Source organism: Equus caballus, chromosome 8 (genome assembly GCF_041296265.1).
Source record: "Equus caballus isolate H_3958 breed thoroughbred chromosome 8, TB-T2T, whole genome shotgun sequence".
NCBI classification, from domain to species: domain Eukaryota; kingdom Metazoa; phylum Chordata; class Mammalia; order Perissodactyla; family Equidae; genus Equus; species Equus caballus.
In genome coordinates this window covers 4,323,317-4,350,726 of record NC_091691.1, presented here as the reverse complement: position 1 = coordinate 4,350,726, position 27,410 = coordinate 4,323,317, and the positions used below count along the sequence as shown (strand labels likewise).

Below are 27,410 nucleotides of genomic sequence, written 5' to 3'. Positions count from 1 at the left end.
GGGGGAATTTGTTCCACTGAGGGTCAGGCCTTGGGAATGTTCCCTCCTGGGGACATGGTTGTGAGGGCCAGGCCTCTGTGGGGACACTGTGCCCGGCTGGCCTAGAGGGCTCTGTCCCATTCCCTAGCGCCTCCTAAGTGGAGTGGCTTCAGAGACGGGCGAGGTCTAGCACGGGGGCTAAGCTGCTGTGGCCCCTGGGGCTCAAGGCCTGGAGGCAGGGCTGGTACTGCATCCCTGAGAAATGAAGGGGCCGGGGATGTCCTTGGCCATGCCAGAAGCTGGGGCATCTTACAAACATGGTCTGGTGACAGCGTTGTTCTAGAAACCCCATCTGCTCTGGGGTTCCAAGGAGTGTACTCAGCCTTGATGACGATCGGTTACCGGCATCAAGAGGCTCCCATCTCAGGGACAGCTGCCTCTCAAATGGCCTGCGTGTCTGCCCAGGACCTACTTACTTCAAGAGCTTGATTGTCTGACCGCGGAAGCAAGGCAGGCCTGTGTCCAACATGAGAGTGACCAGAGAGACGACTGCATCCATGTAGGGCCTGGGGAGAGGCGGGGAAGGGAGGTGGACGGGTGAGTGGGGTGACCCTGCCCGCAGTCCTGCAGTCTGGCTGCTGCCTGACAGCTGCCCATGGCGTGTCTCATGCACTGGCTCCCCCCACCTTGCCACCACCTTTCATGTCTCCCAAGGGCAGCGCCTGCAGTGCCCAGGCTGCTCACACGCCTGTGAATGGGTGGAGCCATCCTGCCTCGGTCCCCCACCCAAGGCCTCCACCCATGGCTTCTGCGTGCGGCTGAGGAAGTGCAGGGGCACAGCTCAAAGACACTCTTTTCTTGCACCAAGCGGGCACGATGCAGGCTCCGACAGACTCTGAGGTGGAGTCCAGGTGTCACCACACATTGCCGTGTGGCTTTGGCTACATGACACTCTGAAACCAGGACAGTGAGTCTCCAGCATGCAGCCTGGGGTGGCAGGTGCTTAGGCTTGGCTGAAAGGGGGAGTGGGATGCTCGGAAAGGGGAGCCCAAGGTGTTGGAAGTGAAGCCAAGCCCAGGAGACTACAGTGTGGCTGGACTCCAATGCCCAGAGCAAGGAGAAGTTGCTGGCACAGGTGGGCAGAGAGAGGCAACAGGAAGGCAAGGCCCAGGTACACCTGGCCCACCAGGCGGCCTCTAGCACCTCCCTTGCTCTATCTGAACCTCAGTCCCTCCACTCACAAAGAGGTCTCAGAAGGCCTCCTGGGACCTTTGAGGGGCTGCCCACCCTCCTCCCCATTGTCCTGGTGCCCACACCCGCCCCCTTCCCAGGGCTTACCGCACAGCCAGGTAGCCACGGACACACATCTCCATGAACCACTTGAAGGGCGTGGCCTCCATCTTGCCCCCCATGATCATCACCATCTCATCAGTCAGTTTGATGTCGGGTTCCCAGCCAAGGTTGCCACCTGGTGAGCTTTCAAACATGAAGCCAAAGTCTGCAAAATCCCAAGAAGCCAGTTGTGACGGGAACAGATGCCAGGGTAGAGATGTGGGCATGCTTCAGCCAGGACTCAGAGCCACTAGCTCCCCATACCCCAGGAACCGACCACAGGCTATATTTTCTTGGGAGTGGCAGAGAAGCAGCAGCCAGAAGGAGGAGAGAGGAAGAAGAGGTGGGGAGCCAAGCTGGAGCAGAGATGAGCCCAGTTCCACTTGGCTCCGGTTTCTAACCCCAGACCTCCCCGTGCTCAACAGCCCTGGCTGCTCTCCTCGCCCCCAGTGCCCTCTGTGGCAGGACAGCCTGGCAGCCAACGGCTCGGGCCTCACGGCTGGACTCAAACCCTGACCCTGACCCTTCCTGGCTGGCGGGCTCTAGCATGCCGGCTCTTCTGTGGGGTGGGGCTCGCTATCCTGCCCTGGGCTCCAGGGGTTAAAAAAAGAGGAGGAGGGCGGCGCTGGGCCTGGCTGACCGATGTGGATGATGTGGCCCTTCTTGTCCAGCATGATGTTGCCGTTGTGCCTGTCCTTGATCTGCAGCAGGAACAGCAGGAGGCTGTAGGCGGCCATGCTTCGGATAAAGTTGTAGCGCGCCTATGTGGAGAGAACCAGGCACTCACGATGGCCCCCAAGGATTGCGCCTCCAGGGCCTGCAGGCACTCTCCTGGCTCTGTGCCTAGGACCCCGGGGCCCAAATCAGCAAGGCAGACCTTGGTAGCAGGAGTGACAAGTGGCTGCATCTAGGGGTGCAGGGGTAGCAGCCCCTTCCTCCCACACCCATGAATTAGCTTTCTCCTGGGGAGTCCATCTAGAGGCTCCTTTGAATCCCAAGAAAGGTTACAGGTGCCCTGGTTTTACCCCCAAGTGTACAAGGACTCAGAAAAGCAGGGGAAGGGGGGAAGCAGGGTGCTGGCCCACCAGCGGTGCTGGGGGTGGGATGGAGCGCATACCACCCCAGGTATGGGAGCCGCCCTGCTGGTCACCTGCTGGAAAGCCAGGGTAGACTCGTCCCCATACTGGCGTGTGAAGTAGTCATACATGCCGAAGTCCGTCTGGCGGCCCAGCTGGTCCCGGGAGGTGCAGTCGGGGATGCACTCGATCACCCCGCACTAGGGAGGAAGGGCCGAGTGCCGAGGCCTGCAGGTGGGACTGCTCTTGGCCTGAGGCATCAAGGGGCAGCCGCCTGGGCTCCTGCACAGGGAACTTACCCCGGGGGCGGTGGCCACCACCCGGTAGGGGAAGACAAAGAGGTCCAGGCCGACTAGCTGGAAAATGTTTTTAAAGAGGTCGATGATCTGGAGGGCCAGCATGTCCTGGGAACCAAGGAGATGTGGGGTGGTCAGGCGGCCTCCTCGTGTGCTCTGGCAGCCCTGCCCAGTGACGAGGGAGGAAGGCCCGGAGGAGTCTGGAGTGCCTGGCCTCGGTGCCCACCAGGCTGGGCTCAGGCTCCTGGGACCACTAGGTGCTGGGTTGAAGACAAGGCCATGCTGCCTGGTGGGTGGTGCGAGTAAGGGGCACCCACCCCCCACGGCAGTTCCCTGTAGGCGGCCAAAGGGCGTCCACCAGTAGGGGAGCCGCTGGAGAGGCCTCTGGGTTTGCCAGAAAGCCCTGATTTACTCTGTGGCATCTGAACCAAACAGGGGAAGCAAAGATTCATGATTCTGTGTGTGAGGTTCAACCCTGAAGCATACCCAGAGCCTCAGAGAGAAAGAGGCCTGCCTCTGGCAGCCTGGCCCCCACTACCTGTCGGCAGTCATCTCCCACTTTGAAGATGGCCGCCTGCCAGGAGATCTTCTGGCCATCGGCCTCCTGCGCGCCATGCTCGTCCTCGGAGTCTGAGCAGCACCGCAGACCTGCATGTGGGGGATGGAGAGGCTGCCTGTTAGCCCAGGGGCGGTGAGAGGCCCTCTGAGGGTGCTGGGGGTGAGTGAGCTGGGGGGCAGGGGAGTGTCTGCCCCCTGGGCTGCCTGGGAGGACTCAGGGGCCAGAGTGTGGGTAAGGCCATGGAAGGCATGTCTCCACACTGGCTGGGGCCACACCTCCTGTACTGGGTTGACTAGTGTCCCCCCCAAATTCATGCCCACCCAAAATCACAGAATGTGACTTTATTTGGAAATAGGGTCTTTGCATATGTAATTAAGTTAATGAAGCCACACTGGATTAGGGTGGGCCCTAATCCAATGACTGGTGCCCTTATCAGAGGAAGGAAATCTGGACGGGGGCGCACAGGGAGAAGGCCATGTGGGGACAGTGGCACAGGTTGGAGTGATGCAGCTACAAGCCAAGGGATGCTGAGGACTGCGGCAGCCACCAGAAGCCAGGAGAAATACGCGGAGCAGATTCTCCCCTAGAGCCCTTCGGGGAGAGCAAGGCCCTGCCAACGCACTTCTGCCTCCAGAACCGAGAGAGAAGCAACTTCTGTCGTCGAACACCCCAGGCTGTGGTTGTCTGCATGGCAGCCCAAGCAGACTCGTACACCCCCTGAAAACCCAGCCACTCTGTCTCAAGAAGACACCTCATGGACCCTCTGGCTGACCTGGGGACCAACCTCCAGGGGTCTCTGTCACTGCACATGAGCTCTGTGCTATCCCCAATGAGGAGTCACACTGAAAGGAGATGGACAGCCGCCATCTTTCATGGGGAGCTGGTAATAAACTAAACGGGCCAAAAGAAACTGGCACTAACAAGGCGAAACACTTAGATCCGAAATGACATCATAAATTCTTCACTCACCTTCTTTTTCAAGTTCACTAACTCCACATCGTTTCACCTTAAATTTAGCCAGATATGGAGCTTTTGCAGCACTGAAAAACAACAAAAAGAAAGTGGCACAAGTGATACAGCAAATGAAGCTGAGGCAGGGAGCTGCCGACGGGGCGCCTCTCACCTCTGCATGGGTGTCCCGGACTTGTAGTCGATGTCCAGTACGATGGCCTCGGGGTTGCTGGGCAGGTAGCAGCCTGCGCAGGGACAGAGGGGCAGTCACAGGGAGCCCAGGTGTGATGATGCCGAGGACACAACCTGTCCTCAGCACAGATTCTCCTTGCAGAATCCATCCTGCAGACGGGCGGCGCTTGGCAGCCTAGTCTAGGTCTCATCCTTGGCACCCATGATTTCGGATTCTGTGGCCATTAAGGGTCCATCCTCCCTGATTCTGTGATCTTTCCTTGGATCCTTCCTGATACCTAAGCGGGGAGCCACCACCTCCCAGGAGACACTTCTCCAAGAGGACGCGCTGAGCCCTCAGCTTTATAGACCCAGCACGCTGCTCCTGGGCCCCACTGGACACCCAGTGCTGGGCCTGTGCTCACGGGACACACACAGGAGCTTCCTGCCCTGCCTCTGCTCACCCAGAACAGTTCTTGGACTCATCCCACGGTCTGTAGCTCCCCTTTCTCAGCACACGTGTCAAACAGGAGGACAAAAGAAAGCCCATTCCTGGTCAAGGAACTGGCAGCTCCCCTGGGGCAGTGTGCTCTCTGAGCCCCCAGGAAGTGGGAGAGCTTCCTACCAGGGGGTGGGCTTTGAGAAGGGCCCCTGAAACAGGAAGGGCAGGGTCTCCTGGGGAGCAAAGTGAGGCCTCGCTGCGGGGTGCAGATGGACTTTCCTACCAAGAGAAGGAGGGGCGCGGCAGGAGGCCCACATGGTCTCCTCCCCTCCCCCTGCTCCACTCCCCAGCTCCAGCCTCTCTCTCACAGATGCAATCTCCACTCCTCTGCCTTAGAGCCCCAGCTCCCCGGTGCCTCACGACAAGACCCAGCAGCATGGTCTTGCTGAGGAGTCCCTGAGTGGATGTCAAGCTTCTCCGGGAAGCTGAGTCATCGTTTGCACTGGGCAGGGAGCCCGACACAAGTCAAGGAAAGGTCTGAACTGAGGCCCCAAGCCGGCAACCTTGGCCAAGGTCAGCTAGGGTGAATGCCTGCACAGGCCAGCCAGGGTTTTGAAAAATGTTTGCACCAATGGTTAAAAATGGCAAGCTGTACAGTGAAGTCTGGATTCCCACCTTGACTTGAAAAAGCACAGATCTGACCACACCGGGCTTGAATTTCCATGCGACAACAGCTGGCGGGCACCATGAAGCAGCTTCCCACCTCAGGGCAGGTACCCTTGTCTGATGGGGCCCAGCACACCTGTGACGCCCCCCATCCCACCCTACATCCATTGCCTATGTTGCTGCTATTATACTGGAGTTCAGGAACCATCTAGACTAACAGCTGCCGATGACAGCATCTCGGCCTTTAGAAAAATAGGCAGCAAGGAAGATAAAGAGTGCTCATTGAGAAGAAGCTCTCAGCTCACTGGGGACAGATTCTGGAGAGGGGCACTGGGCAACCCAGGGCCCAGGTGCACGTGGGGCCAACCAGGCTGCCCGTCTCCCTGCAGCACCAGAGAGGCAGCAGCCCCCACTCCCCGCCCACAGGAAGAAGCCCTTCTCACTAGCCCTCTGAGGCCCCCTGCTCACCAGGCTGTACTTTCACTTCAGATAGAGCCGACAGACAAGCCTTCTTTCTCTCGTCGCCTTTCGGGTAGGGCCTGAGAAACAAGACAGAAACGCTCTGCTTTGTCTCCCATAGGAAGTGGCCTCTAGGACTCTGGCATAGCCCAGGGCCCCGTCCAGTCTGACTGCCCTCTCCATTCCACTCTTTCTAGTTCTAGCTACTCCTGAAGGGCTGCCAGACTCACTTCCTCCAGGAGACCACTCACAGTGATCCCTGCCCTGCGTGTGCATGTTGCTGTCAGAGAAGCAGGCAGAGTTGGCTGTGGGGTCAGACAACCAGACTCAAATGCCGGCTCTGATGTCTACTTGCAGCACGACCTCAGGCAGGCCCCTCAGACTTCCTGCCCCAGTAAGGATGAGGAGGAGAGGGGCAAAGTGGAATCACGTGCCTGTCACATGACAGATGCCCAGGAAATGCCACCTCCCCACCCCTTTATCTTTGCAGGCTAGAAGCTGCCCCATTACCACTATACCCAGTACCTGACCTGGGAAAGGGCCTCAGGAGACATGGGCTGAGCCACACGGTGACCAAGGTGAGAGAAGCCTGAGCACTGAGGGCTCCCCGTGCTCCCCACGCTGGAGCCTCCCCCAGGCACTCAGCCAGCGTTGGTGACTCCAGGGCCCTGTCCTGCACAAGTGGGCAGTGCCACAGACGTCCAAGGATGGCATCAGGTTCGTGTGAATGGAGGACCCAGGAGGTGAATCAGTGAAATGACGATGGGAGCTGCAAAGGAGTCTGGTTTTCCTAATATGGCTAGGATCCTTCAGAACTTGGAGAGAGCAGAGTAGCCTCAACTGCGGGACAATATCCGGAAGGAAACTAAGATATGGGTTCTGAAATCGGGCTGACCATGCATTTTGCTATCCTTTCAAGAGACTTGAATTGCCAGAGCAGAGATTCCAGCCCTGGCTGTCCACTAGAGCCAGCAGGGGTGAGGCCTGGGCACTGGCACCTTTAAAGCTCCCCAGGCAATTCCCACGAGCCAAGACTGCAAGGAGATGGCACTTACTTGATGATGGCTGACACATTGGTGATCTTGTTAAAGAAATCAAACTCCCGCTGGTAGAAGTCCTTGGCTGGGCCTGACAAGGAGCCTGTGATCTCCTCCACTAACTGCTCCAGGAGGTCACCGATGTCAGCTGACACAGAAACCAAGAGTGAGCCTTCAGCCACAGAAAGGCCCTGGAGGAAACCCCGCCCACATTTGCCAGAGGCATATCCCAGGTACTCCTGGCACCCAGACCAGCCGTCCTGAGAGTGGTCTGCAGGTGCTCTGGGACCCTCTCATCAGATCCCACCGTCAAAACCACAGCAAGAAGCTGTTTGCCCTCCTTACAGTGTTGATGTGAGCCTGTGTACAAGTGGTGGGGCCCAGGGTGCCAGTGGTCATTGGATCCTCACGGCTTTGCTCTCGTGGTGAGAACAAAAGCCAGGGTCACTTAAGAACGCCTTGGTGAAGTGATAAACAATGACTAATTTTACTAAACTCTACCCCGAATAAGTCTTTTGCATATCCTGTGTGACGAAATGGGAAGTGCACGAGGCCCCTCTGCCGCTGCCCCTGAAGCACATCGTGGGCCCGAGGAGAGCACCTTGCATTCGTTTGACTTGTGAGCTGAACTAACCTCTGTTTTCAGGGAACATCATTTTTAGTTGAAAGAATGACAGACAAAATATGTTCTTCCGACTTAGGTATAGGATGGATTTTTTTTTTTTTTTTTTGTACAGGTGTTGTAATAATTTTTTTTTATTGGGTTATTGATAGGTTACAATCTTGTGAAATTTCAATTGTACATTAATGTTTGTCAGTCATGTTGTAGGTGCACCACTTCACCCTTTGTGCCCACCCCCCACCCCACCTTTCCCCTGGTATCCACTAAACTGTTCTTGGTCCATAGTTTTAAATTCCTCATATGAGTGGAGTCATACACAGATTATCTTTCTCTCGCTGGCTTATTTCACTTAACATAATTCTCTCAAGCTCCAGGTATAGGATGGATATTTTCATGAAAATGAACAAAATGGATCTGCCATTTAAGGAAAACAACTACAAAATTTTGGAAAACTTGCATCTGCTACTGTGAACTTGACAGTTTCCCAACACTTACAAATGCTTCTGTTATACGAGCTTGGGGGCCATTAACCCGCGTGATTTTTAAATACTGTATAATGAAACGTGTCAACATTTGGGAGATTGGCTTAGCTCACCAATCGACGTTGTGTAAATGACCACTGCTGGACGCTGAAGTGGGGATGAGTGCAGGGTGGGCCAATGGGCTTTAATGAAAGGAGCATGAGAAGTTCACTGACCTGGTTGCAGATTCCACCTTGCAATTAACCTTTAAGAAACTACCACTTGTCGAGTTTGGTGCAGCGTCAACGGAGAACACCCACAGTGACTGCTAAATGCCCCTCCCTTTTCCAACTACATGTCTGTGTAAGGCTGATCTCCCGACTTTACTTCAATCAAACAATATATTCCCACAGACTAAATGTGGAAGCAGAATAAGAATCCAGCTGTCTTTTACTCTATTAAAGACATTATGACATTATTGAAGACAAATTAATGTCTCCTACAGACACTAAAGCGATCTGCAACACTGTAAAGCGATGCCACTCTTCTCGCTCGTTTTTGAGGGTTTTTTCTAAGAGTTATTTTTCATAAAAATACGTTATTTATGTTAACATGTAATGGTTTATATCTTTTAAATGTCTCGGTTTTCATTTCTAATGTTGGTTAACATTTACGGTTAAAGCCCACATAAACCAAAGCCCATTGGGGGGTCTCAACAGTTAAAGATGTGAAGGGTCCAGAGACGACAGTCTGAGAAGCACTGCCCTGGGTGGCCACCTCACCCCCACAGGGGCTCGCTGCTCAAGCACAGGGGTGACTGTTGGGAGCAGCAGCTCTGCCGGAGCAGGAGGGTCTCACCCGTGCTCGGGAGCAGCAGGGGCCATGGGGGCAGGCAGGGCATCTGGAAGGGGGTTAGCAAAGGCTTTGTGGAGGAGGGGTTCTGCGCCCATGGGGTGTTAAAGGTGAGGTGTTCCTGCCAAAGGATGGGAAGCAGAGGCAGCAAGGGTCATGGAGGGCCCTGGGGGCCGAGGAAGGCTCTGGGCGGCCCCCAAGGTGTGAAAGATGGGGGTAAGACGTGGGGGAAGATGACAGAGTACTCACGGTCTTTCTGGTGCCCCTCTTCATCTAGGTAGATGTTAGTTTTCATGTTCCAGATAAACTGATGTGCCAGAAGCTGGGATTTGGACGCTGCCCATAGAATATACTCCCGCACGTAGCCCATCTGTAGGAGAGCAAGGCTGCCGTCAGCCAGGCTTGGAGTCCCTCTCCACCCAGAGAGACTCTTTCTAACCCAGAGCAGGAGCTGACTCCCAGCACTTGCAGACCCAGCAAGAAGTGAGGACGAGTGGTTTCTGGCTGTGTAAGCAAGCTCTCCTGGGTCTGTGGTAAGTCTGCCCGGGGCCAGGCCAAGTTCTGCCTTGCTGGCCACTGCACAGGGCCCCAGGTGGTAGGGTCTGCAATACAAGCACGAATCAGCTTTTGTCTCCTTTGTTCCTTGCCCTGGATTCTAAGAACCACAACTCTCTCACCAATTTCTGCTGTTGTCAAGTATGAGGAGCGAGGAGGCTGGGTACTAAAACTTATCTATAAGCTTGTTGTTTAGAATGACGTTCCACAGTGATGGGCAGGTTCCAGAAAACTCTATCTCATGCATAGATACTTCCCTCATGAGTTGACACACCGTGGCCACCATCTTAAGGACCTCTCTTCCTCCTTCTAATTTTCTGCTACTCCTAATTCCAGTTTTAATTAGCATGTCCTAGGTTAAAAAGGTGGCTGGCTGGAAGACTCCTGGGGGAGTGGCGTCTCCCTCCCCGTGGTGGTTTGTGGCCCCTCATCTGGTGAAGTATTCCTTGGACAGACGTCCTCAACTTGGGTGGGCGGGCTCACCAAACAGGTCAAACTTCAAATAACTCATTGCCATGGTTTTCCCAATTTTAACCCAGCAAATAGATCTAAAGACAAACTATGAATATTCAACTTATAGTGTGTTTAAATATAAGTTGCCGGAGCTTCCAGGTTGGTGAACACATGGAGGTGGTGGGAGAGCAGCGTTCGTGGAGAGCATGGAAGCTCCAAGCCACATGCTTTCTCCTACGCATCCTTCCCATCTGGCTGTTCCTGAGTTACGTCCTTTTATAATAAACCAGTGATCTAGTCCATTCTGCGAAGACCATGGAAGGAGCCTCAATGCAGTAACAATCCAACTACACTAGGGAAACGGAAGTGGAGGCAGCACAGTATGAACAAGGAGGAGCTGTCTCCAATCACTCAGGACCACGGAGGCGTCAGGCTTTAGAAAAGATTTTAGCATGTTATTCTCATGTGTTTCTTAATCCACTTAATATATCCTTGCTAGCCAATTTGGTTGAAAAGTATATGTTTGCTTCATAACTATGCAAACAGTGAGAGAGTTCCAAAGTCAAAAATTACTAAGCACGGTCGCTTCCATCCTGTTTGCTCCCTCTCTAGCCATTTTTATTAGTGTTGTAAAAAAAAAATAAGCAAAAAAATATATATATTTGTCTTCTCTCAAGCTTAGACTTTAAAAAAAAATCCCTAAAAATGGAAAGCAAGAAAGAAACCAATGAAGCTAGCCGAGTCTTGAGCTGGTGTAACCACACAGAGAAGAATCATTTCAAGTGATTTTAAAATAAAGCAATCTGACTGTATGTCCCTAATGGAAAATATACCAAAAAAATGTGACCCAGTTTTCAGTAATCATATTTGGTAATATTGGTATTGTTATTTTTGAAACTATTATATATAGTAGGATAAAGCAAAAAGGTAATATGTTAATTGTTAGGAACCAATATTTTTAGTGTTAAAAGATTCAAACATAGGGGCTGGCCCAGTGGCATAGTGATTAAGTTCACGTGCTCCACTTTGGCGGCCTGGGGTTTGCTGGTTCGGACCCCAGGCACGGACATATACACCGCTTATCAGGCCATGCTGTGGTGGCGTTCCACATATAAAGAAGAGGAGGATTGGCACAGATGTTAGCTCAGGGCCAATCTTCCTCAAAATACAAAAAAAAAAAAAAAAAAATCAAACATAAAATCAAATAAAAAAAACAAAAACCCTCTATAATTCTACATTTGAATTGGAAATATCAGTATAATCTGATGACTTAGTTTTCTTTAAAAAAAAAAGCTCTATCTATAGGAAAGGCCTAGAAATAATAGTCAGTTAACTCAACGGCAGTGAGCATTCTCAGCATTCAGATTACAGTGTCTCAATACCATTTCTCACTAAAATGAACCAGAGTTCCTTGGAAAATTGGTGATTCCAGGTCTGAGGCAGAAAAAGTATAAGAAGAGCCTGGAATATCTTGTCATTCTGTTTCCAGGAGGTTATCAAAGAGAAAAGATCAAAGAATAGAGTATATAACAGGGGGTTCCCTGGGTCAGGAAGACGGGCCTCAAAAATAGTGGACTGGGACATGTCAGACATGTCAAAGTCCCTGAATTTATAATGATATTAGGGGGGAAAAGGGAAAAACCCATTGGTCATCTTTGGATAATGATAAGAAATTAACTCATTGGGGCCGGCCTGGTGTCACAGCGGTTAAGTGCGCACGTTCCGCTTCAGCGGCACGGGGTTCACTGGTTCGGATCCCGGGTGTAGACATGGAACCGCTTGGCACACCATGCCGTGGCAGGCGTCCCACATATAAAGTAGAGGAAGATGGGCACGGACGTTAGCTCAGGGCCAGGCTTCCTCAGTGAAAAGAGGAGGATTGGCAGCAGGTAGCTCAGAGCTAATCTTCCTCAAAAAAGGAAAAAAAAAAGAAATTAACTCATTATTTTGAAAACTAGGAAAAAAAGGAATAAAGACAAATAAAACAAACTGCAGCTCCCCCAAATCTATATGTGCTAGTGGGAGCCCCCCCATGCCTCTCCATGCTAACTGGGGCCACTTGGGCCTGCGTGCTAAGTACAGAGCACCGAGCACACGGCCCGGGGAGCTAGAGTTCTCTGGTGGCCACCACTGTGCGCTCACGTGCAGATGGAAGCAGAGACACAAAGAGTAAAGGGAGAACAACGCTGGGAGGGCAGAGAAGGGGAAAGGGAACTGGTACCTGGAGAAAAGGGCATCATGGCAGTCACTAAGTGCTGGGACCAGTGTGAGGGCCCCTACTTGGCGAATATGGCTCTACATGGTACCAAAATCACCTGCTCAGAGTTGGAGGGCTTTTGGCAGCTACCTAGCTAGGACAAGACCTGGTCTTTTTTTTTTTTTTTTTTTGGAGGAAGATTACCCGAGCTAACATCTACTGCCAATCCTCCTCTTTTTGCTGAAGAAGACTGGCCCTGAGCTAACAACCGTGCCCATCTTCCTCTACTTTATATGTGGGACGCCTACCACAGCATGGCTTGCCAAGCCGTGCCATGTCCGCACCCAGGATCCAAACCGGCGAACCCCGGGCCACCGAAGCGGAACGTGCAAACTTAACTGCTGCGCTACTGGGCCAGCCCCAAGACCCAGTCTTTCAAGAGAGGTGGGCTGTGGTTCTAGAAGCACTTTGGTCTACGGACCGAGATGGAGCATCTTGCCAATCTGCAGGGAAGAAGCCAGCCTCGGGACACCCTGCCACAGTGCTCACAGCCACTATGGAGACGGGATTGGCAGGAGGTAGCCCACAGTGGGGCCAGGCCATGAGAGCTCACCAGGACACAGGGTGGTCTGGCGTCCTGTGCAGTGGGGAAATGAGGCCAGCCCAGGGCAGCGGGGAAGAGGCAGATGCTGCTGCTGCACTCAGACACGGGTGCAGTAGGCGGTGCTGGGATGAGACACTGGCGGTATGGGCTCTGGGCTGTCACCCCTGTGGGTGTCTTCTGTGCCAGGCCCTGTGCAAGGCACCTTATGTACATGTATGCTGTTATGGGCTAAAAGGTGTCCCCTCCCCAGATTCGTATGTTGAAGTCCTACCCACCTCCCAGTGCCTCAGGGTGGGCCCTCATCCAATCTGAGTGGTGTCCTTATAAGAAAAGGAGGTTAGGACACAGACGCAGAAGAATGACCATGTGAGGACACGGGGAGAAGATGGCCTTCTACAAACCAAGCAGAGAGACCTCAGAAGAAACAACACCTGCCGACTCCCGGAGCTCAGACTTCCAGCCTCGAGAACCACGAGAGACTCAGTCTCTGCTGTTTGAGCCCCCCAGTCTGTGGTACCTGGCGATGGCAGCCCTCGCAAACCAACACATACGTGATCTCATCTAATCCTCCTCACCACTTCCCACCGCAAAGACCATGGAGCTGGATTTAGGGAGCAGGGGACCTGTCAAGACTCCCATCCAACAAGTGGGGAAGCCAGGCCAGGCTGCCTACCCTGAGGAAGTGGCCGGCAACACTTCAGAACCGCTCAGTCTGCACAGTGAGACTGGGCCTCAGGGTGAGGCGAGGGTGAGCAGGGCCTCTTGGCTGTGGGCACTGGTGACAACCATAGTGGGAGGGTGTGTGAAGAAGCTCGGGGACTGTAGTCACAGCTCCCAAGGCCCCCGTTCCTGTTGCCAAGGGCTCCCTCCCCACTGCCCAGCACAGCTCTCAGAGTGCTGGACAGCATGCATCGGCACAGCCTTACCTTGTCATACCTGAGGGCCTGCACGATCTGGGGGATGTAGAACAGGATGGCGTCCTGCAAAGGAGGAGAAGTGACCGTGACCTCTGGGAAGGGAGGGCAATTCCTTACCTCTAAGAAAGGTGAGAACATCTCAACAGGGATAGATGTCCCAGGGCCCCACCCCAACCTGGAATGGCCCTGCTGTCATTCAGCCCATGGGACACCGTCCTCAATGGAGACCACAGAGGACTGAGAAGCAGGGAAAGCCCAAGGACAGCAAGGAAAATGGCCAAAGGCTTGAAACACATGATCAATGAGGAAAAGGGAAATGAACAAGGCTCCTAGGTCTACAAGGAGAGAGGGAAGGGCCCGGCCGTGCTCACTGCTGGGGGCCTGCTCAGGGACAAGGGCTGAGGTTATAGCAGACCCATGTGCTGGGGCCACAGTGAGTTAGTCTCCAGAACATTCTACTGAACCCCTGTCACTATGGCTGTCACATGGGGCCCCTGGACTCCCCAACACCCTGAGGCTGGGTGACATGCTCACGTGGCCACAACTGGAACCAAACTCAACTGAAATTCCTTTTTTAACTCAAACACCTAATTAAAGTTAAAAACAAATATAACTAGTCAATCCATCTGCATTAGAGCTAAATCTATCTTCTATGACTTCTTGAACAGAAATGGGGAATGAAGACATGTTCTAAGATGGGCCAACAATTAATCAGGCCTACGTCTGGGTCTGCGATAAAGCCTATCTTTCATCTCTCCCCCTAAACACCTCTGGAGAGTCCCACCGAGACTAACTCAGGCAGGGCCCGGCTCACCGGGGGGAAGGACCGCAGGACTTTCACCCCGTACTGCGCCGTGAGAGGGTGCGGAGGGTACATGCTAGAGAAGTAGGAGAGGCCGGTGGGCGGGTCCGCAGGTGCCCAACACAGCACGTGGCTGAGCTCGGGTGCGTCGGCATCGATGGTGTGCCAGGTGACCAGGAACTGGGAAGGAAGCAGGGAGACGGTCTGGCTCAGGCAGTCCCTCGAGCCCCTCAGGAAATACCTGGCCCCATCATGTATCACAGGGATGGCCCCCAAAAGTGATGATTATAAAGCATTTATAACAACATGGGAAAATGCTTCTGACCCATTACATAAAATAGAATAATTTCAACCAGGGTGAAGTGCCTTCAATATTTTTCTAGTTTAAACATAATAAATGTTTCACAGGAGTGGAAAACAAAGGAAATTAAAAAATCATTATAATCATTATACTGCTGAGGTCACCAGTTTTTGTCACACTTCTAGGTTTCCAGGCATTTCTGGAGGCAGTTCTGTTTTTGTGCAGTTTGAACCCAGGCCCCGGCATGTGCTACGCTACCTTGATAGCTTCAGGGATGTCACTAACAGCTCCTGGGTCCAACCGAACCAGACGGGTCACTTCGTTGCCAATGGCTTCTGTGTTCTTAAACCTATGGAGCACAGAGGGTGTAGGTGGGGTGGCCTCATGGGCAGACAGGGGCTCCACCTCCATGGAAGAGGGAAGCTGTAGGAGCCCTGAGCCAGAAGGATGCAGGGCAATGCCAAGTGACACCTAAACTCCATGTTACAGACATGTTGGTAACTGAACACGAAGATGCACAATAAACAGCATTATGACCGCTTATGACAAAATGCCGGAATTAGCCTGCACTCACCGTTCAAAGGATGCCTCCCTTTATAGTCCTTGTCTTCAGAACACCCCCTTGCCCTGGCCTCCAAATCAACCCATTGATGCATGGCAGCCCACGGGCTGGAAGGCGCCTTAGCAGGTGGGAGGGCGGGTGCAAGTTTTTAGGTGCTACCACCCCAGGCCAACACAAGGTAGACTTTCCATAAACTTTGTGGGGCTGCGGTCCTGATCCAGAGGACTGAATCAAGACTAGAAGGAGGAAGCACTAAGTAGAGTTCACAGGGACTCCCACGGGGTGAATGCCATCCCTCTGCTGGGATTTAACATAGCGGCCTTGGAAGTCTCTCTCAGCTCCCACTGGTCTTAGGAGTTCTGTCTCTGTAAGAGCCACCAGGGGAGAGTTCACAGGACACTCGGCTGCTGGCCACCTCCTCCGAGTAGCCTACTGCTGAAAGCTGACATCTAAGAACAAACCCAAACCCTCCCTGGGTCCACTTCCCTGGAGTGACAGCCTCGTGTGCTTCCTTTCCTCTTCCAATAAGATGGGGGCTCTGATGTTATGTTTCCAGGGTGCTGGGGGCACCCCAGGCAGGAGTCTGTGCTGTGTAACCACTGCACAGAAGGACTGGGTGAACGGCAGGGGCAGAGGATCAGCCCACTAAGATTGCTTCCCTGTCTGTCCTTGGTGGTGACATGTCACTCTCCTCTCCACCCAGGTGCCCTCACACTGGAACTCGGGCAAGCCCCTTGTCAAGCAGGTGTGACCTGGGCCTACCTGGCAGGCAGCTGCACGGCCAGGTAAGGAGAGATGCTCCAGGCAAGGTTCACGTTATCCTTCCACTGCTTCTCACTCAGGCTGATGTACTTGGACCTCCAGTTGGCCACACTGTTCTCTCCAGCCTGGTCCAGCTCCAGTTCTGGGGCTGACAGCGGGTTGTACCACGTGATGAGACGCTCAATTTCGGTGGCCTAGAAAGATGAGACAGATGCCCATGTTCCTTCTGTGTGCGCCCACGTGCCGCTGTGCTCCCCTCCCTGGGTGCTGGGCGTGTGGCAGGCAGTGCCTTACCAGCAAGGACAGCAGCAGTGTCCTACGCTTCATGTAGTACTTGTGCAGCTGGGAGCCCCGGTTGGTTTTCTTAGACATGCCTGATGGGAAAAGAGAAGGCACAAGTGTGTTCCTTGGAGTTCACAGGCCCACCCTTGGTTTCTAGAACCCAGAGGAAGCTTTCAGTGCTCCATCTGCTGTCTGAGCTGCCAGGATGTGACTCGGACATGAGTGACCTGTCAGCACACCTTTAACTGACCTGACTTCTTGGAGATGGTCGACATGCCACTGGACAGGGGGTAGGTGTTGATCCAGCCTTGTGTGGCCTGTTGGCGAGAGCCAACTGCTATATCCAGATTGCTTCGCGTGTCTTGGTTATCTGTGGGCAAACACATTGCTGCTTCTAGAATGAGGATCTGGATTTTCACCAGGGATAAGGCAATCAGTGGAGGAGCAGGGAGGGGGAGACACGGCCATTGACAGCTTTGTGGAACAAACCCAGACATCTGAGAAGTTCTTCATTTAACCATTCTAGATGGAAAGCTTACTAAATTTATTATGTTCCTCCTCGCCTTTAAGACAGACTAAAACAAATAGGAGTATTCATCGTGACACATTACAGCAGTTATCTGATCTCCCAGAGCATCACTCTATCTTCTAAGATAGCAGTAACTTGAGGGTGTCGGGGGCAGATGATAAGAGTTGTGTGCCCTGTTCTAAGTGGAGCCAGGAAGGTGACTGAGAAAATCACTGCGCCTGATTTTTAATTTTTCTTGCCTTTTCCTGGCAGTCAGATTGTTGGCTGCGACCTGGCTGCAGAAACCCTGCTCTTCACCTCTAATCTGTGGTGTGTAATCAGCTATGTGCTCAGAGAAACAAGAACATGGTTTCCTTGTGGAGGTCTGCTGCTTGCTTACACTTCAGGGCCTTTTCCTCTCCCCACCGTGCACCCATGGTAGCTCCTATTCATGCTCAGAGATTCAGCTCATATGTCACCTCTTCTAGAAAACTGTCCCTGGCTCCCCAACTCTGGTGGGCCAAGTGCCTGTCCGTGAAGGGTGCTGCCACAATCCCCTCATGTTGAAATTACCTGTCGACTTGATTGTCTCCTACCAGATGACAGCTGACCCTGCCTTATTCATCTTGGTGCACCGCTGTAGCCCAGCATGGGCCTGTCAGATATGCAGTGGGTGCCTCAGAACCAAGCTGCTGCTGAGAGAAGTTATGCTGAGTGGAGTCTGCTTAGAGCCTCCTGCCTTAGCCATGCTCCTCAGCTGGGGCTGGGGCAGGAGCGGCAGCCAGGCGGGCTTTGGGCCTCTGCTGCCCAGGCAGCGTAACCAAGGCCAGGGCTCCGTGGGGTCCTAACTGCTCTTCTGACCTGGCTCCTTCAGGGCTGTCCACCATGCAGCACATCTGTCCTGCCCACCCCCACACCTTGGCGCCACCACCCATGACCAGCTGCACTGCTGAGAACAACACTTACCTGGTGGAACTAGTTGGCTGGCAGTAAGGTACTTCTTATCTGAGAACATGGCGGTCCAAAATTTAATCATTATGCTTATGTCTTCCCGCAGCCTCTTTTCTCCTTGAGTAGGGAACTTTGGCGGACAACTTCAAACAACCAAAAGAGGACAAGATTTGAAGGCCTGGAGCCCGGCACTAGAAGCCAGACATATTATAAAGCAGTGAGAGATGACACGAGTGGTCTCTTAGGGACAAGAGGTCAGCCCAGAGCCAGACATCGGCAACAACTATTTCATTAGTTCGCAGGGGAAAGTGTGATTTTCAGAGCCCTCTCGTGCCCACCCTCACCACTATCCTCAGATCAAGGTCTACATCTCCTGGCTGAACGGTGTGCCTGTGGCAGACCGTGCAACTGCAGCTGTCTCCATACAACAACAAAACTACACTTGCAAAGCCCTAGGCAGCAAGTATTTGCAATTCTTTGTGCAATGGCCACTCATATTAAGTAGAAAGTTAAATGGATGCACTTAATCTTTTAACTGAGTGGAACTGAGGGAAAATGCACACATCTTGTAGGGAGGCCGGCCCTGAGTACACGCATGGACACGCACAGGACTGCGGATCTTCAAATCCAGGGCCACCAGGACTGCTGAACAAGGAGGGTGGCATGTAAACCAGGCAAACCGTTTCCTCCTGAGAGTGACTGCCCAGGGTCCGAGACAACGGGGGTAACGGTGGGGCTGGGCTGTCACTGACACTGCGTGCGGACAGCTGAGGGTGTACCTGAAGTAATCAAAAGCAGTTGAGTAGATCTTCTCGCGGAGCACGTTGCGGATGGTTGCGTTTGGAACCACGTCAGCATGCAGCAGGGACAGCCCCAGGGTCAGCAGTCTACGAGAGCCCCAGGGGCGAGACAGAGCTGAGTCGGAGCTGCTCGCCTGGCCTGAACCTCCGAGGGTCCCTCTCTCCCCAACACCTCACTACTCAGTCCTTCAGCTCAGGGCATGTCTCTGGTGACAGAGCTTGAGTGCACCAGGGCTGTGGCATTAGCCAGGGGATTACCATTTACAGGTTTATCAACTCAAAATGCCTTAGGAAATGTTTTTTTCAACCTTCACTTTTGTTGGGGGAAAAAGGAACAATTTGTGTGTTAATCTGCCTTGGCCAGAAGCTTGGGTCTAACAAACGATCTGCAAACTGCTCCCTGAGGTACAGTCACCTATAGCTGCTACAGAAGTAGAACATTTAATTCAGATTTTAAAAAAAGGAATTTCCTAAGCACCTGGTTTCTGCGAGGTCAGGGCTCCTCAAAGGGCACCTGTAGACAGTGTTGGCCTGTGACGAGTCAGGAACAGGAACTGAGAGGGGCACCTGCTCGCTTCTGTGGCAATTTCACATTGTTCTGACAGTCCACTAAGGATCCTTTTCTAGTAATTCATTCTCTCCAAATTTTATAAAAGTATAGGTACATGGTGGATTGGAAGCTAAGGACAAAGAGAACTAGCCCTTCCCCACAGTGGTTTGTGAAGCACGGCCCTAGGGAGTGCCCAGCAGCTGCAGGAATGTGGGTCTGGAGCTCAGGGGAGGGGTGGATCGAGCTGGCACTGACAGCAGGCAGCAGGAAGGGCGCAGGCAGGGCCTGACGGTGGGGGCCCTCTCCCTCCCTCCATTCCATCACCCAGGCACCTGGAGGCCCAGCTCCTCCTGCTGTATCCAGGGTGCCTCTGATCATAGCACCTGATGTGGGGCCTCTCACCAGGACACGTGTCCCCCAAAGGCAGGGGTACAGGGCGTCCCCTGGTGAGGCTGGTGTTTTACACAGGATTTGGCATACAGTCAGCATGATCAGAAGTTTTCTGCAAACCTCTCAGAGGGGTAAAGTGACCTGCCCAAACCCACTGCCAGCCACCCAGCCTGAGCTTGCCACACTTGAGCTCTGCCACACCACCTGCTGTTTTTCACTCACCACTATGTCACCAGAACTGTTACACAATTTTGCTGCCACCCAGCCCCCAATCGATTTAGAAGGTCTGCCCCAGGTCCATGAGTGAACCAGCTTCCTGGACACTCCCTATCACGTGGACAGCATGCTGCCCAGCTTCCCTGGCCCTGGAAGGGCACAGTGGGCCAGGTCATTAGCGTGCCGATGCCCTTCTGGGGAACCCTGCATACACTGGGGGCTTGGTCAGTTTCTAGTGAATAAATGACCAACCATGGGAAACCTCTGTGGAGAGGGCCCACAGTGCCAGCAACTCAGACAGCACCCCCAGAGGAGGAGAGCCCTCACTTGAAGCGGGGCCCGATGGCCGCCACGTGCCGGTTCATGCTCCCCTTGGCCCCACCGATGTTCAGCGACATGGAGCGCTGCAGCAGGCTGGAGAAGATCTCCACCTGGTCAGAGCTGCAGTACTTGGCGATCTCGAACCGCTGCACCAGGAACTAGGTGGGAAGGAGAACACATGCTGGTGCCTGGCCAGCCCACCCCAGCGCGGGCAGCTGAGGAGGGGCTCTGGGCCAACAGGAGGGCGGGCAGGGGTCTGTGGGCAAGCAGGGAGAGGCTGGTAGGGGCCTGGGGAGAAAGGTGGGAAAGCCGCTCCCAACCGTCCCCCCAGATAAGGCAATCTTAAAACCCGGAGCCTCACGCTCACTCAGCCCCAGCCCCCAGGGGAGCCTTGGCCCCCACAGCTAGAATGGGCAGAACACAGCTGAGCCTGGGGCAGCAGTGGGGCCGGGCACATACATCAATCCAGATGTAGTGGGGGGTCACTTCAGGGGCACAAGGTTTGGGCTGACTCGCTTCTGACGCTGCCAGGGGGTCTGCTTCCTTTATCTCCGCAGAAAAAAGGCCGAACTTCTGCTCCACTGTCATCTGCCAGGCCCCCGACATCTCCCGCATAAACTGCAAGTACACAGTGACTGTTAGCTCCTCATAAAGCACAGAAAGATACTTACTGTTTTTGTTTTTTTCAAAGTGGATTCTTTTTTTTAAAGATTGGCACCTGAGCTAACAACTGTTGCCAATCTTTTTTTTCTTCTTCTTCCCAGAGCCCCCCAGTACATATTTGTATATTCTAGTTGTAGATCCTTCTAGTTCTGTTATGTGGGATGCCACCTCAGCATGGCTTGATGAGCGGTGCTAGGTCTGCACCAGGATCCGAACCGGCAAAACCACGGGCCACTGAAGTGAAGTGTGTGAACTTAACCACTCGGCCACGGGGCTGGCTCCTTTTTTAAAAAAAAATTATAAAAGGAATAGATGCTCAGTGAACAAAATTTAGGAAACTGAGGCAAGTATGAAGAAAAAAGTAAGGATCACCCATGACCCCAATTCCCAGCCTTTTTTTTTTTTTTTTTTAATCAAAAAGGCCATTCTTGAACTAACACCAGGCCATATTCTGTGTGCCTCACTCCATGGTGCTGGCACATCTGTGGCATGCCTGGTGCTTGGTGGGCCTTGGCTGAATCGTCCTGACAATCCTGGAACCCACCTATGGCACTGGAGGTGAGGTCGCCTGCTCGGGGCCTCTGAGCTGGAAAGCGCAGGACAGGATTTTGGCTCCAGAACCTAGTTCCTTTTCTCCACTCCACACGGACCCTGCACAACATCTTCATCTCACTAAGCAGGTCCGGGGAATACAGGAGCTGACTGGAGCCTGCAACCACCATGGGTTGGTTCCACAGAGGAGCAGCCTCCCCTGTGGACCTGACAACACCAGGCAGCTCCTTCAAGGGCGGCATTCCTCCCCTGAGAGATGTGACAACTGAGGCTTGGTGCCTGGGGGAGACGCCCTGGCTCCCTGCCCAGGATCCATCCCCTCTTTCTTTCTTATGGTTTTATTCAGGGTGGCCACGTGGCCAGTCACAAGTACCCTCACCCAAACCTCCGCTGGTTGGGTTGGCCAAAGGTTCTCATTAGCACTAATGGGCAGTGGGCATCAGTTGGGTGAGGCCCTGGGGAAGAAGGTCAGGACAGTCACTGTCTTTTGCCCTCCTTCCTGCCTGGAGGCACAGAAGCCATCTGGAGGTCCTGAGGGTGAGGACAAAGTCCACATGCTAAGGGTGGCAGAGTGGCAGACAGGAGCCTGGGATATCAACAAGCTGCCTTCAACACAAGGAGGAGGAACCCCTGGTGGTCAAGGCACTGCACCTGGTTTCTGTTTCCTGCAGCCAAATGCAAGCCTATGGTAGAGGAAGAAACAACAGGGCTGCCTGGGGACAGCGAGCCACACTCACTTGTTCAACAAGCACATTCTGATCACCATCTCTGAACCAGGGCCTTCCAGGCTCTGAGAATGGAGCATGAACAAGACAATACATCCACCTGGTCTACAGCATGGCCACAAATGACAAGAGAAGCAAGCTAAAGACAAGGGACACTGACCACTGCTAAGGGGAAAGCAGGGCCATGAAGGGGCTTGAAAGAGTGAACGTGGGTGTGTGCGGCATTTTAGGTAGGGTGGCCAGGGAAAGCCCCGGTGGGGAGGGGACAGCTACGACAAGCCCTGTCTTAGCTTGGGCTAATGCAGGGGCAAGAAGTGAGGCCATCTGAGAAGAGCACAGCCAGGAGGGGGAACAGAACTTGCAGCCTACAACAGGAGCACGCCCAGAGGGCAGGGGTGGCAGGAACCCGCCTGCGGTGGAGCAGGTGAAGGGAGCAGAAGGGGACAAAGTCGAGGTGGCGGAGGAGGCTTGTAGGTCATAGAAGCAAATCTGTCTTCTACTCTGCGTGAGCACAGGGCAGCACTGACAGGTATGGGGCATGGGAGGGAACTGATTCAACCCATGTTTTACTGGCTCGCTCTGACTGCACGTGGAGAGGGCCCAGGTAGAAGCAGGGAAGCCACAGGCTGCCTTCCTAGTCCAGGTGAGAAACAAAAGAGGCTGGCGTCAGGGGGCAGCAGCTGGGATGCTGAGAAGTGGTCAGCTTCTGAATATATTTTAAAAGTAAAAAGGTAAGGGGCCGGCCCGGTGGCGCAGCAGTTAAGTTCGCACGTTCTGCTTCTCGGCGGCCCGGGGTTCGCTGGTTCGGATCCCGGGTGCGGACATGGCACTGCTTGGCAGCCACGCTGTGGTAGGCGTCCCACGTATAAACTAGAGGAAGATGGGCACGGATGTTAGCTCAGAGCCAGGCTTCCTCAGCAAAAAGAGGAGGACTGGCAGTAGTTAGCTGAGGGCTAATCTTCCTCAAAAAAAAAAAAAAAAAAAAAAGTAAAAAGGTAAACCTGAGGATCATCTGTGGGAAGCATGAGAAAGGGGAGTCAGAGATGGCTGTAAGGATTTTTTCTGGGCAGAGGGAAGGATTATGTTGGCATTTACTGAGGTTGGGAGACAGGTGGAGGCCAGTGTGGGCCCAGTTCATTTGTTTTGGGTGATGAATTTGAGCACCATACCAAGGGATCAGAGTTCTGTTCAATCTTGGTGGAATACAGGCCCCAGACCCTCATGAGGCGGTCCTCATACTGAGATGAGATCAATAGGCTCACTAGCTCTTTATCTCCCCACGAATGCAAAAGACACCAAAACACCATCAGTAATTGCCTCTGAAGTTGGGGTTATGGATGATTTTGTTTTTTTCACTACGCTCATACTTCCAACTTCTCTATAACAAGCCGAGGTTGCTATTATAATAGAAAAAAATCAAAAAGCAGACTCCAACAATAGAAAAGACACAGAAATAAAAGTCAACAGGCTTCCTGGGGCATTGCTGGGACTGGACAACAGGTCCTTGCAGAGGCAGTGACGGGGAGTGAGAGGAAATAGGTGACCTTCAACCCCAAGCTAACAGTAAGATCTGGATAATATGACAAAACAGATGAAAAACATGTGTTGGACTGTTGGGGAGTGGTGGATAAGAACTGATTTACAGGGAGAGGAGGCTTTGCCAGGAAGCAGTGAGCCCTAGCACCTCCTGGGCTGGCTCTGGGTCTGCGTATTATGAGCGTCTGGACAAGGCCTGCCAAACGCTGATGGACCTGAAGCCAACCGAGCTATTGGTGATGGCAGAGGCCGTGGGGACAGACCAGAGTCTGAAAGACTTCAAATGAAACAGCAATTTGCTTGGCACAAAAATCCTTCCATGACCCCTCACCTAATTTTGCTGAAAAAAGAAAACCAAAAAAGGAAGAGAAGTTGGGGTGAAAAGCAGGAAGAATTCATCTTCTTGCCAAGACTAGCCCCCTGGGGGCGGAGGCAGTGACCTCCACTTCAGCAACCTGACAGAAGAAAGGCCTCCTATTCTCCAGGAAAATCAAACGGCAGTGCTCCTCAGTCTGCACTGCTTTTCTACACACTATGTTCACTAAACAATCAAAAATTGGAAAACAGTAAAGAGAAAAATCAACAGAAAACAACCCACAGATGACTGTATACTAGAACAGACCAGACAAAGATTTTTAAATAGTTATTATAAATATGTTCAAAGACTTTTAGGAAAAGATGGAAAGAATACGTGAAGATGAGAATCTCAGCAAAGAAATACAAAGTATAAAAAAGAAATAGAAATCTAGATCTAAGAATTATTATATGTGAAATAAAATGTATAAAATAGCTTAACAATACAATGCACAATGCAGAAGAAAGTATCAGGGAACTGGAAGACCAGCAAATTAAAATGAACCAAAATGAAACAGAAAGAGAAAAAACCCCCAGAAAATGACTGAGAATGTTAATGACCTATGAGGCAACATCAAGTCATCAACATATGTGTAACTGGAATCCCAAAATGAGAAGAGAGAGAGAATGGGTAAAAAAATATTTAAAGAAATAGTGGCCTAAAATTTTCTAGGTTTGATGAAAACCCCTAAATCTCTAAATTTAAAAAGTTTGATGAATTTCAACAGGATAAATACACAGAAAAACACACCTAGGCACATCATAGTCAAACTATTAAAAACCAAAGATAAAGACACACATTCTAAAAGTAGCTAAAAGAAAAAACAAAAACAACAGCACATACTGAGAAACAATAATAAGAATGACTGCTCACTTCTCCCCAGAAACAACGCAATCCAATAGACAACAGGAGATGTATTTAATATGCTAAAAGCAACAAAACAGGACACTCAACCCAGGATCCTACATCCAGGAAATATATCCATCCACATAAAAAACGAAGATAAGGGGCTGGCCCCGTGGCCGAGTGGTTAAGTTCGCGCGCTCCGCTGCAAGTGGCCCAGTGTTTCATTGGTTCAAATCCTGGGCGCGGACATGGCACTGCTCATCAAACCACGCTGAGGCAGCGTCCCACGTGCCACAACTAGAAGGACCCACAACCAAGAATATACAACTATGTACTGGGGGGCTTTGGGGAGAAAAAGGAAAAAATAAAATCTTTAAAAAAAAAAAAAACGAAGATAAAATAAATAAAAGTAAATATAAAAATAAAAAAATAAAAATAAAATAAAATAAAAATAAAATAAAAATAAATTAAAAAAAGAAAAATAAAGCTGAGAGGATTTATTCCAGCAGACTGCACTACAGGAAATGCTAAAGGAAGTTCTCTGGAGTGAAGAGAACAACTGCAAATTTGGGTTGACAGGACGACTTGAAGAACGTGAGAAATGGAAAATATTTGGATAAATTTACAAGGTTTTTAAAAAATTCTTTTCTTAATTAAAAAGCCTTTGACTTTTAGAAGAAAATAATGTTATAAGGTGTATAACACATGTAGTAGTAAAATACATGAAAACAAAACATAAAGGATGACAGGGTGAATACGAGTGTCCATAACGGCAAGGGTAGATAGCTGTCACTGCAGAATCCTCTACTGGCAATGACAACAGCCGCCATCATAACAGCAGTTACCACTTACTGATAGCTCACTATGTGCTGGGCACCGTCCCTGGCCCGTGAGGGGAATGAAGTCCTTTAACCTTCACAACATCTCTATGCTGGGACTCCCACAGACCCTTCTGCACACTCCCAGATGAGAGCAGAGCTGGCAGGCTGAGAACCCAGTGCCTACTTAGTTTCACATGGAAAGGGTCCAGAATGCACTGGTGAGCCCAGTGACCCAGCCGAGTTCCTAGTCAGAGAGGCAGGGTAAGTGCCTCTTGCTGACTATGAAGCCATTTGGACCAAAACTCTGAATGGTGTACCTGACACAAACTCCATGCAGTTATAACATACCAGGCAACGTGAGGTATTATAATTACTGCCACCACCACTGTCTGAAACATTCTAACTTCATCTTTGGAAATATTCTAATTTCCCTCAGGGAACAAGAAAAACACCTGTTTTGACCACTTATTTCAACTGATCCTAAGACACATAGAAAAAACATGTTAAATTCTCTGTTAAAGGGGAAATTAATGAGATATTTGAAAAATAAAATTGTTCTTAGGAGTTCATCCAATCAGCTGAAAGAGGGTATACAGCCTTCCCATGGGTCCCCTCCAGTAGCAACTTCAGAAATACGGACACAAGGAAGGCTGTTCCTCCCAAAGTTAGCAGACCAAGAGAAATGTCCTTGTGGACAAACACAACAGCTCCCAATCTCTCAATGTTGACAGATGTTCCATTCTCACAGAAATGGCTCCCCCTACCAAGCTTCTGAAAAATAACCACTTCTAGGCACCACTGGGATGCTTTTAACATATAATCTCTCTAGTCTCTAGGACAGTCCTGTGGTCAGGCATTAATATCACAGTCTTACACATAAGGAGACTGAGGCTCCAGAGGGTAAGGGGCTTGCCTGGGGTCTCCAAGATGGTCAGCCAAGGAGCCAGGGTAGGCTCTCTCCATCTCTAACCCTGACCCACCCCCAGGAGCTGACCACGGCCCATGTCCTACCGGCACTTCCACTCCATTCTTGCCAGCCAGCAGCCACTCCCAGCAGGCCAGGGCGGTCTCCATGCCGTGCTCATTGAACATCCGGAGGGGACCCCAACATAGATGATGGAGGAGCTGTGGGTCACAATCTGGAACCAAACACAAGCTGTTCAGGGGCCTTGGACACAGGCTGAACCCACGGCCTCCCTGGGTCAGCAAGATAGTCAGCACCAGCTGGGCCAACGATGGCATTGTATTTACTGCCCCCGACAAGAGACACCAGAGAGGTCTCCTGGGGGGAGCTCCAGCTCATTAAGGATGATGAAGGCAAACACTCACAAACAAGCCTGGAGTTCTACATGTCTCTGTCCATTACCTTTGCTGCTGATGAGCATCGCCGTCAGCTTGAACATGGCCTGTGTGTAGTTTTGAGCATTACCGAGGTCTAATGCTGTATTCAGCTCCTGGACCATCATTTTGTTCAGGTCAGATATCTGGCCTGTGGCGTCTGAGAACCGAATCATTCCATACACCTGCAAGAAGCACGCTCGTCAGGAGAGTCGCACGTAATCCAGGCATGTGGATGGGGCCTGACGGGCGCTTCACTGTCCCAAACTAGAGCTTATGCAAGCAGAGAATGACAGGCTCATTTCAACGATGCTACTACTGCTCACAGCTTTTTTGGGAACTTCTCTTTTAGACCTGTATGCTGGCATTCCCACCATTCTAGACGGTCGTTGAGGGCAGGGACCTGGTCTTGTCATCTTTGTATTCCAGCACAGAGCAGGGCGTCTGACCCAAAGGAGGGCTGTACAAATGGAGCTGAATAAATGAAGTTCTCTCAGACT

General features: G+C 51.9%; 1 protein-coding gene across 1 annotated transcript in view; it reads right to left on the bottom strand.

Annotated features, from left to right (window-relative positions):
• PI4KA (phosphatidylinositol 4-kinase alpha) overlaps positions 1-27,410 on the bottom strand; it is a 146,525-nt gene that overhangs the window by 1,922 nt on the left and 117,193 nt on the right. The window contains exons 31-53 of the mRNA XM_023646776.2: positions 26,939-27,095; positions 26,584-26,711; positions 20,534-20,692; positions 20,081-20,232; positions 18,577-18,684; positions 17,813-17,940; positions 16,589-16,708; positions 16,351-16,430; positions 16,057-16,250; positions 14,991-15,081; positions 14,444-14,611; positions 13,639-13,692; positions 9,153-9,273; positions 6,987-7,116; positions 5,941-6,011; positions 4,366-4,438; positions 4,212-4,282; positions 3,222-3,331; positions 2,687-2,791; positions 2,462-2,587; positions 1,952-2,072; positions 1,318-1,477; positions 456-545 (exon numbers count right to left, since the gene is read on the bottom strand). Of these exons, the coding sequence (XP_023502544.2) occupies positions 456-545; positions 1,318-1,477; positions 1,952-2,072; positions 2,462-2,587; positions 2,687-2,791; positions 3,222-3,331; positions 4,212-4,282; positions 4,366-4,438; positions 5,941-6,011; positions 6,987-7,116; positions 9,153-9,273; positions 13,639-13,692; positions 14,444-14,611; positions 14,991-15,081; positions 16,057-16,250; positions 16,351-16,430; positions 16,589-16,708; positions 17,813-17,940; positions 18,577-18,684; positions 20,081-20,232; positions 20,534-20,692; positions 26,584-26,711; positions 26,939-27,095 (2,717 nt within the window). The remainder of the gene's footprint in view (positions 1-455; positions 546-1,317; positions 1,478-1,951; positions 2,073-2,461; positions 2,588-2,686; positions 2,792-3,221; positions 3,332-4,211; positions 4,283-4,365; positions 4,439-5,940; positions 6,012-6,986; positions 7,117-9,152; positions 9,274-13,638; positions 13,693-14,443; positions 14,612-14,990; positions 15,082-16,056; positions 16,251-16,350; positions 16,431-16,588; positions 16,709-17,812; positions 17,941-18,576; positions 18,685-20,080; positions 20,233-20,533; positions 20,693-26,583; positions 26,712-26,938; positions 27,096-27,410) is intronic.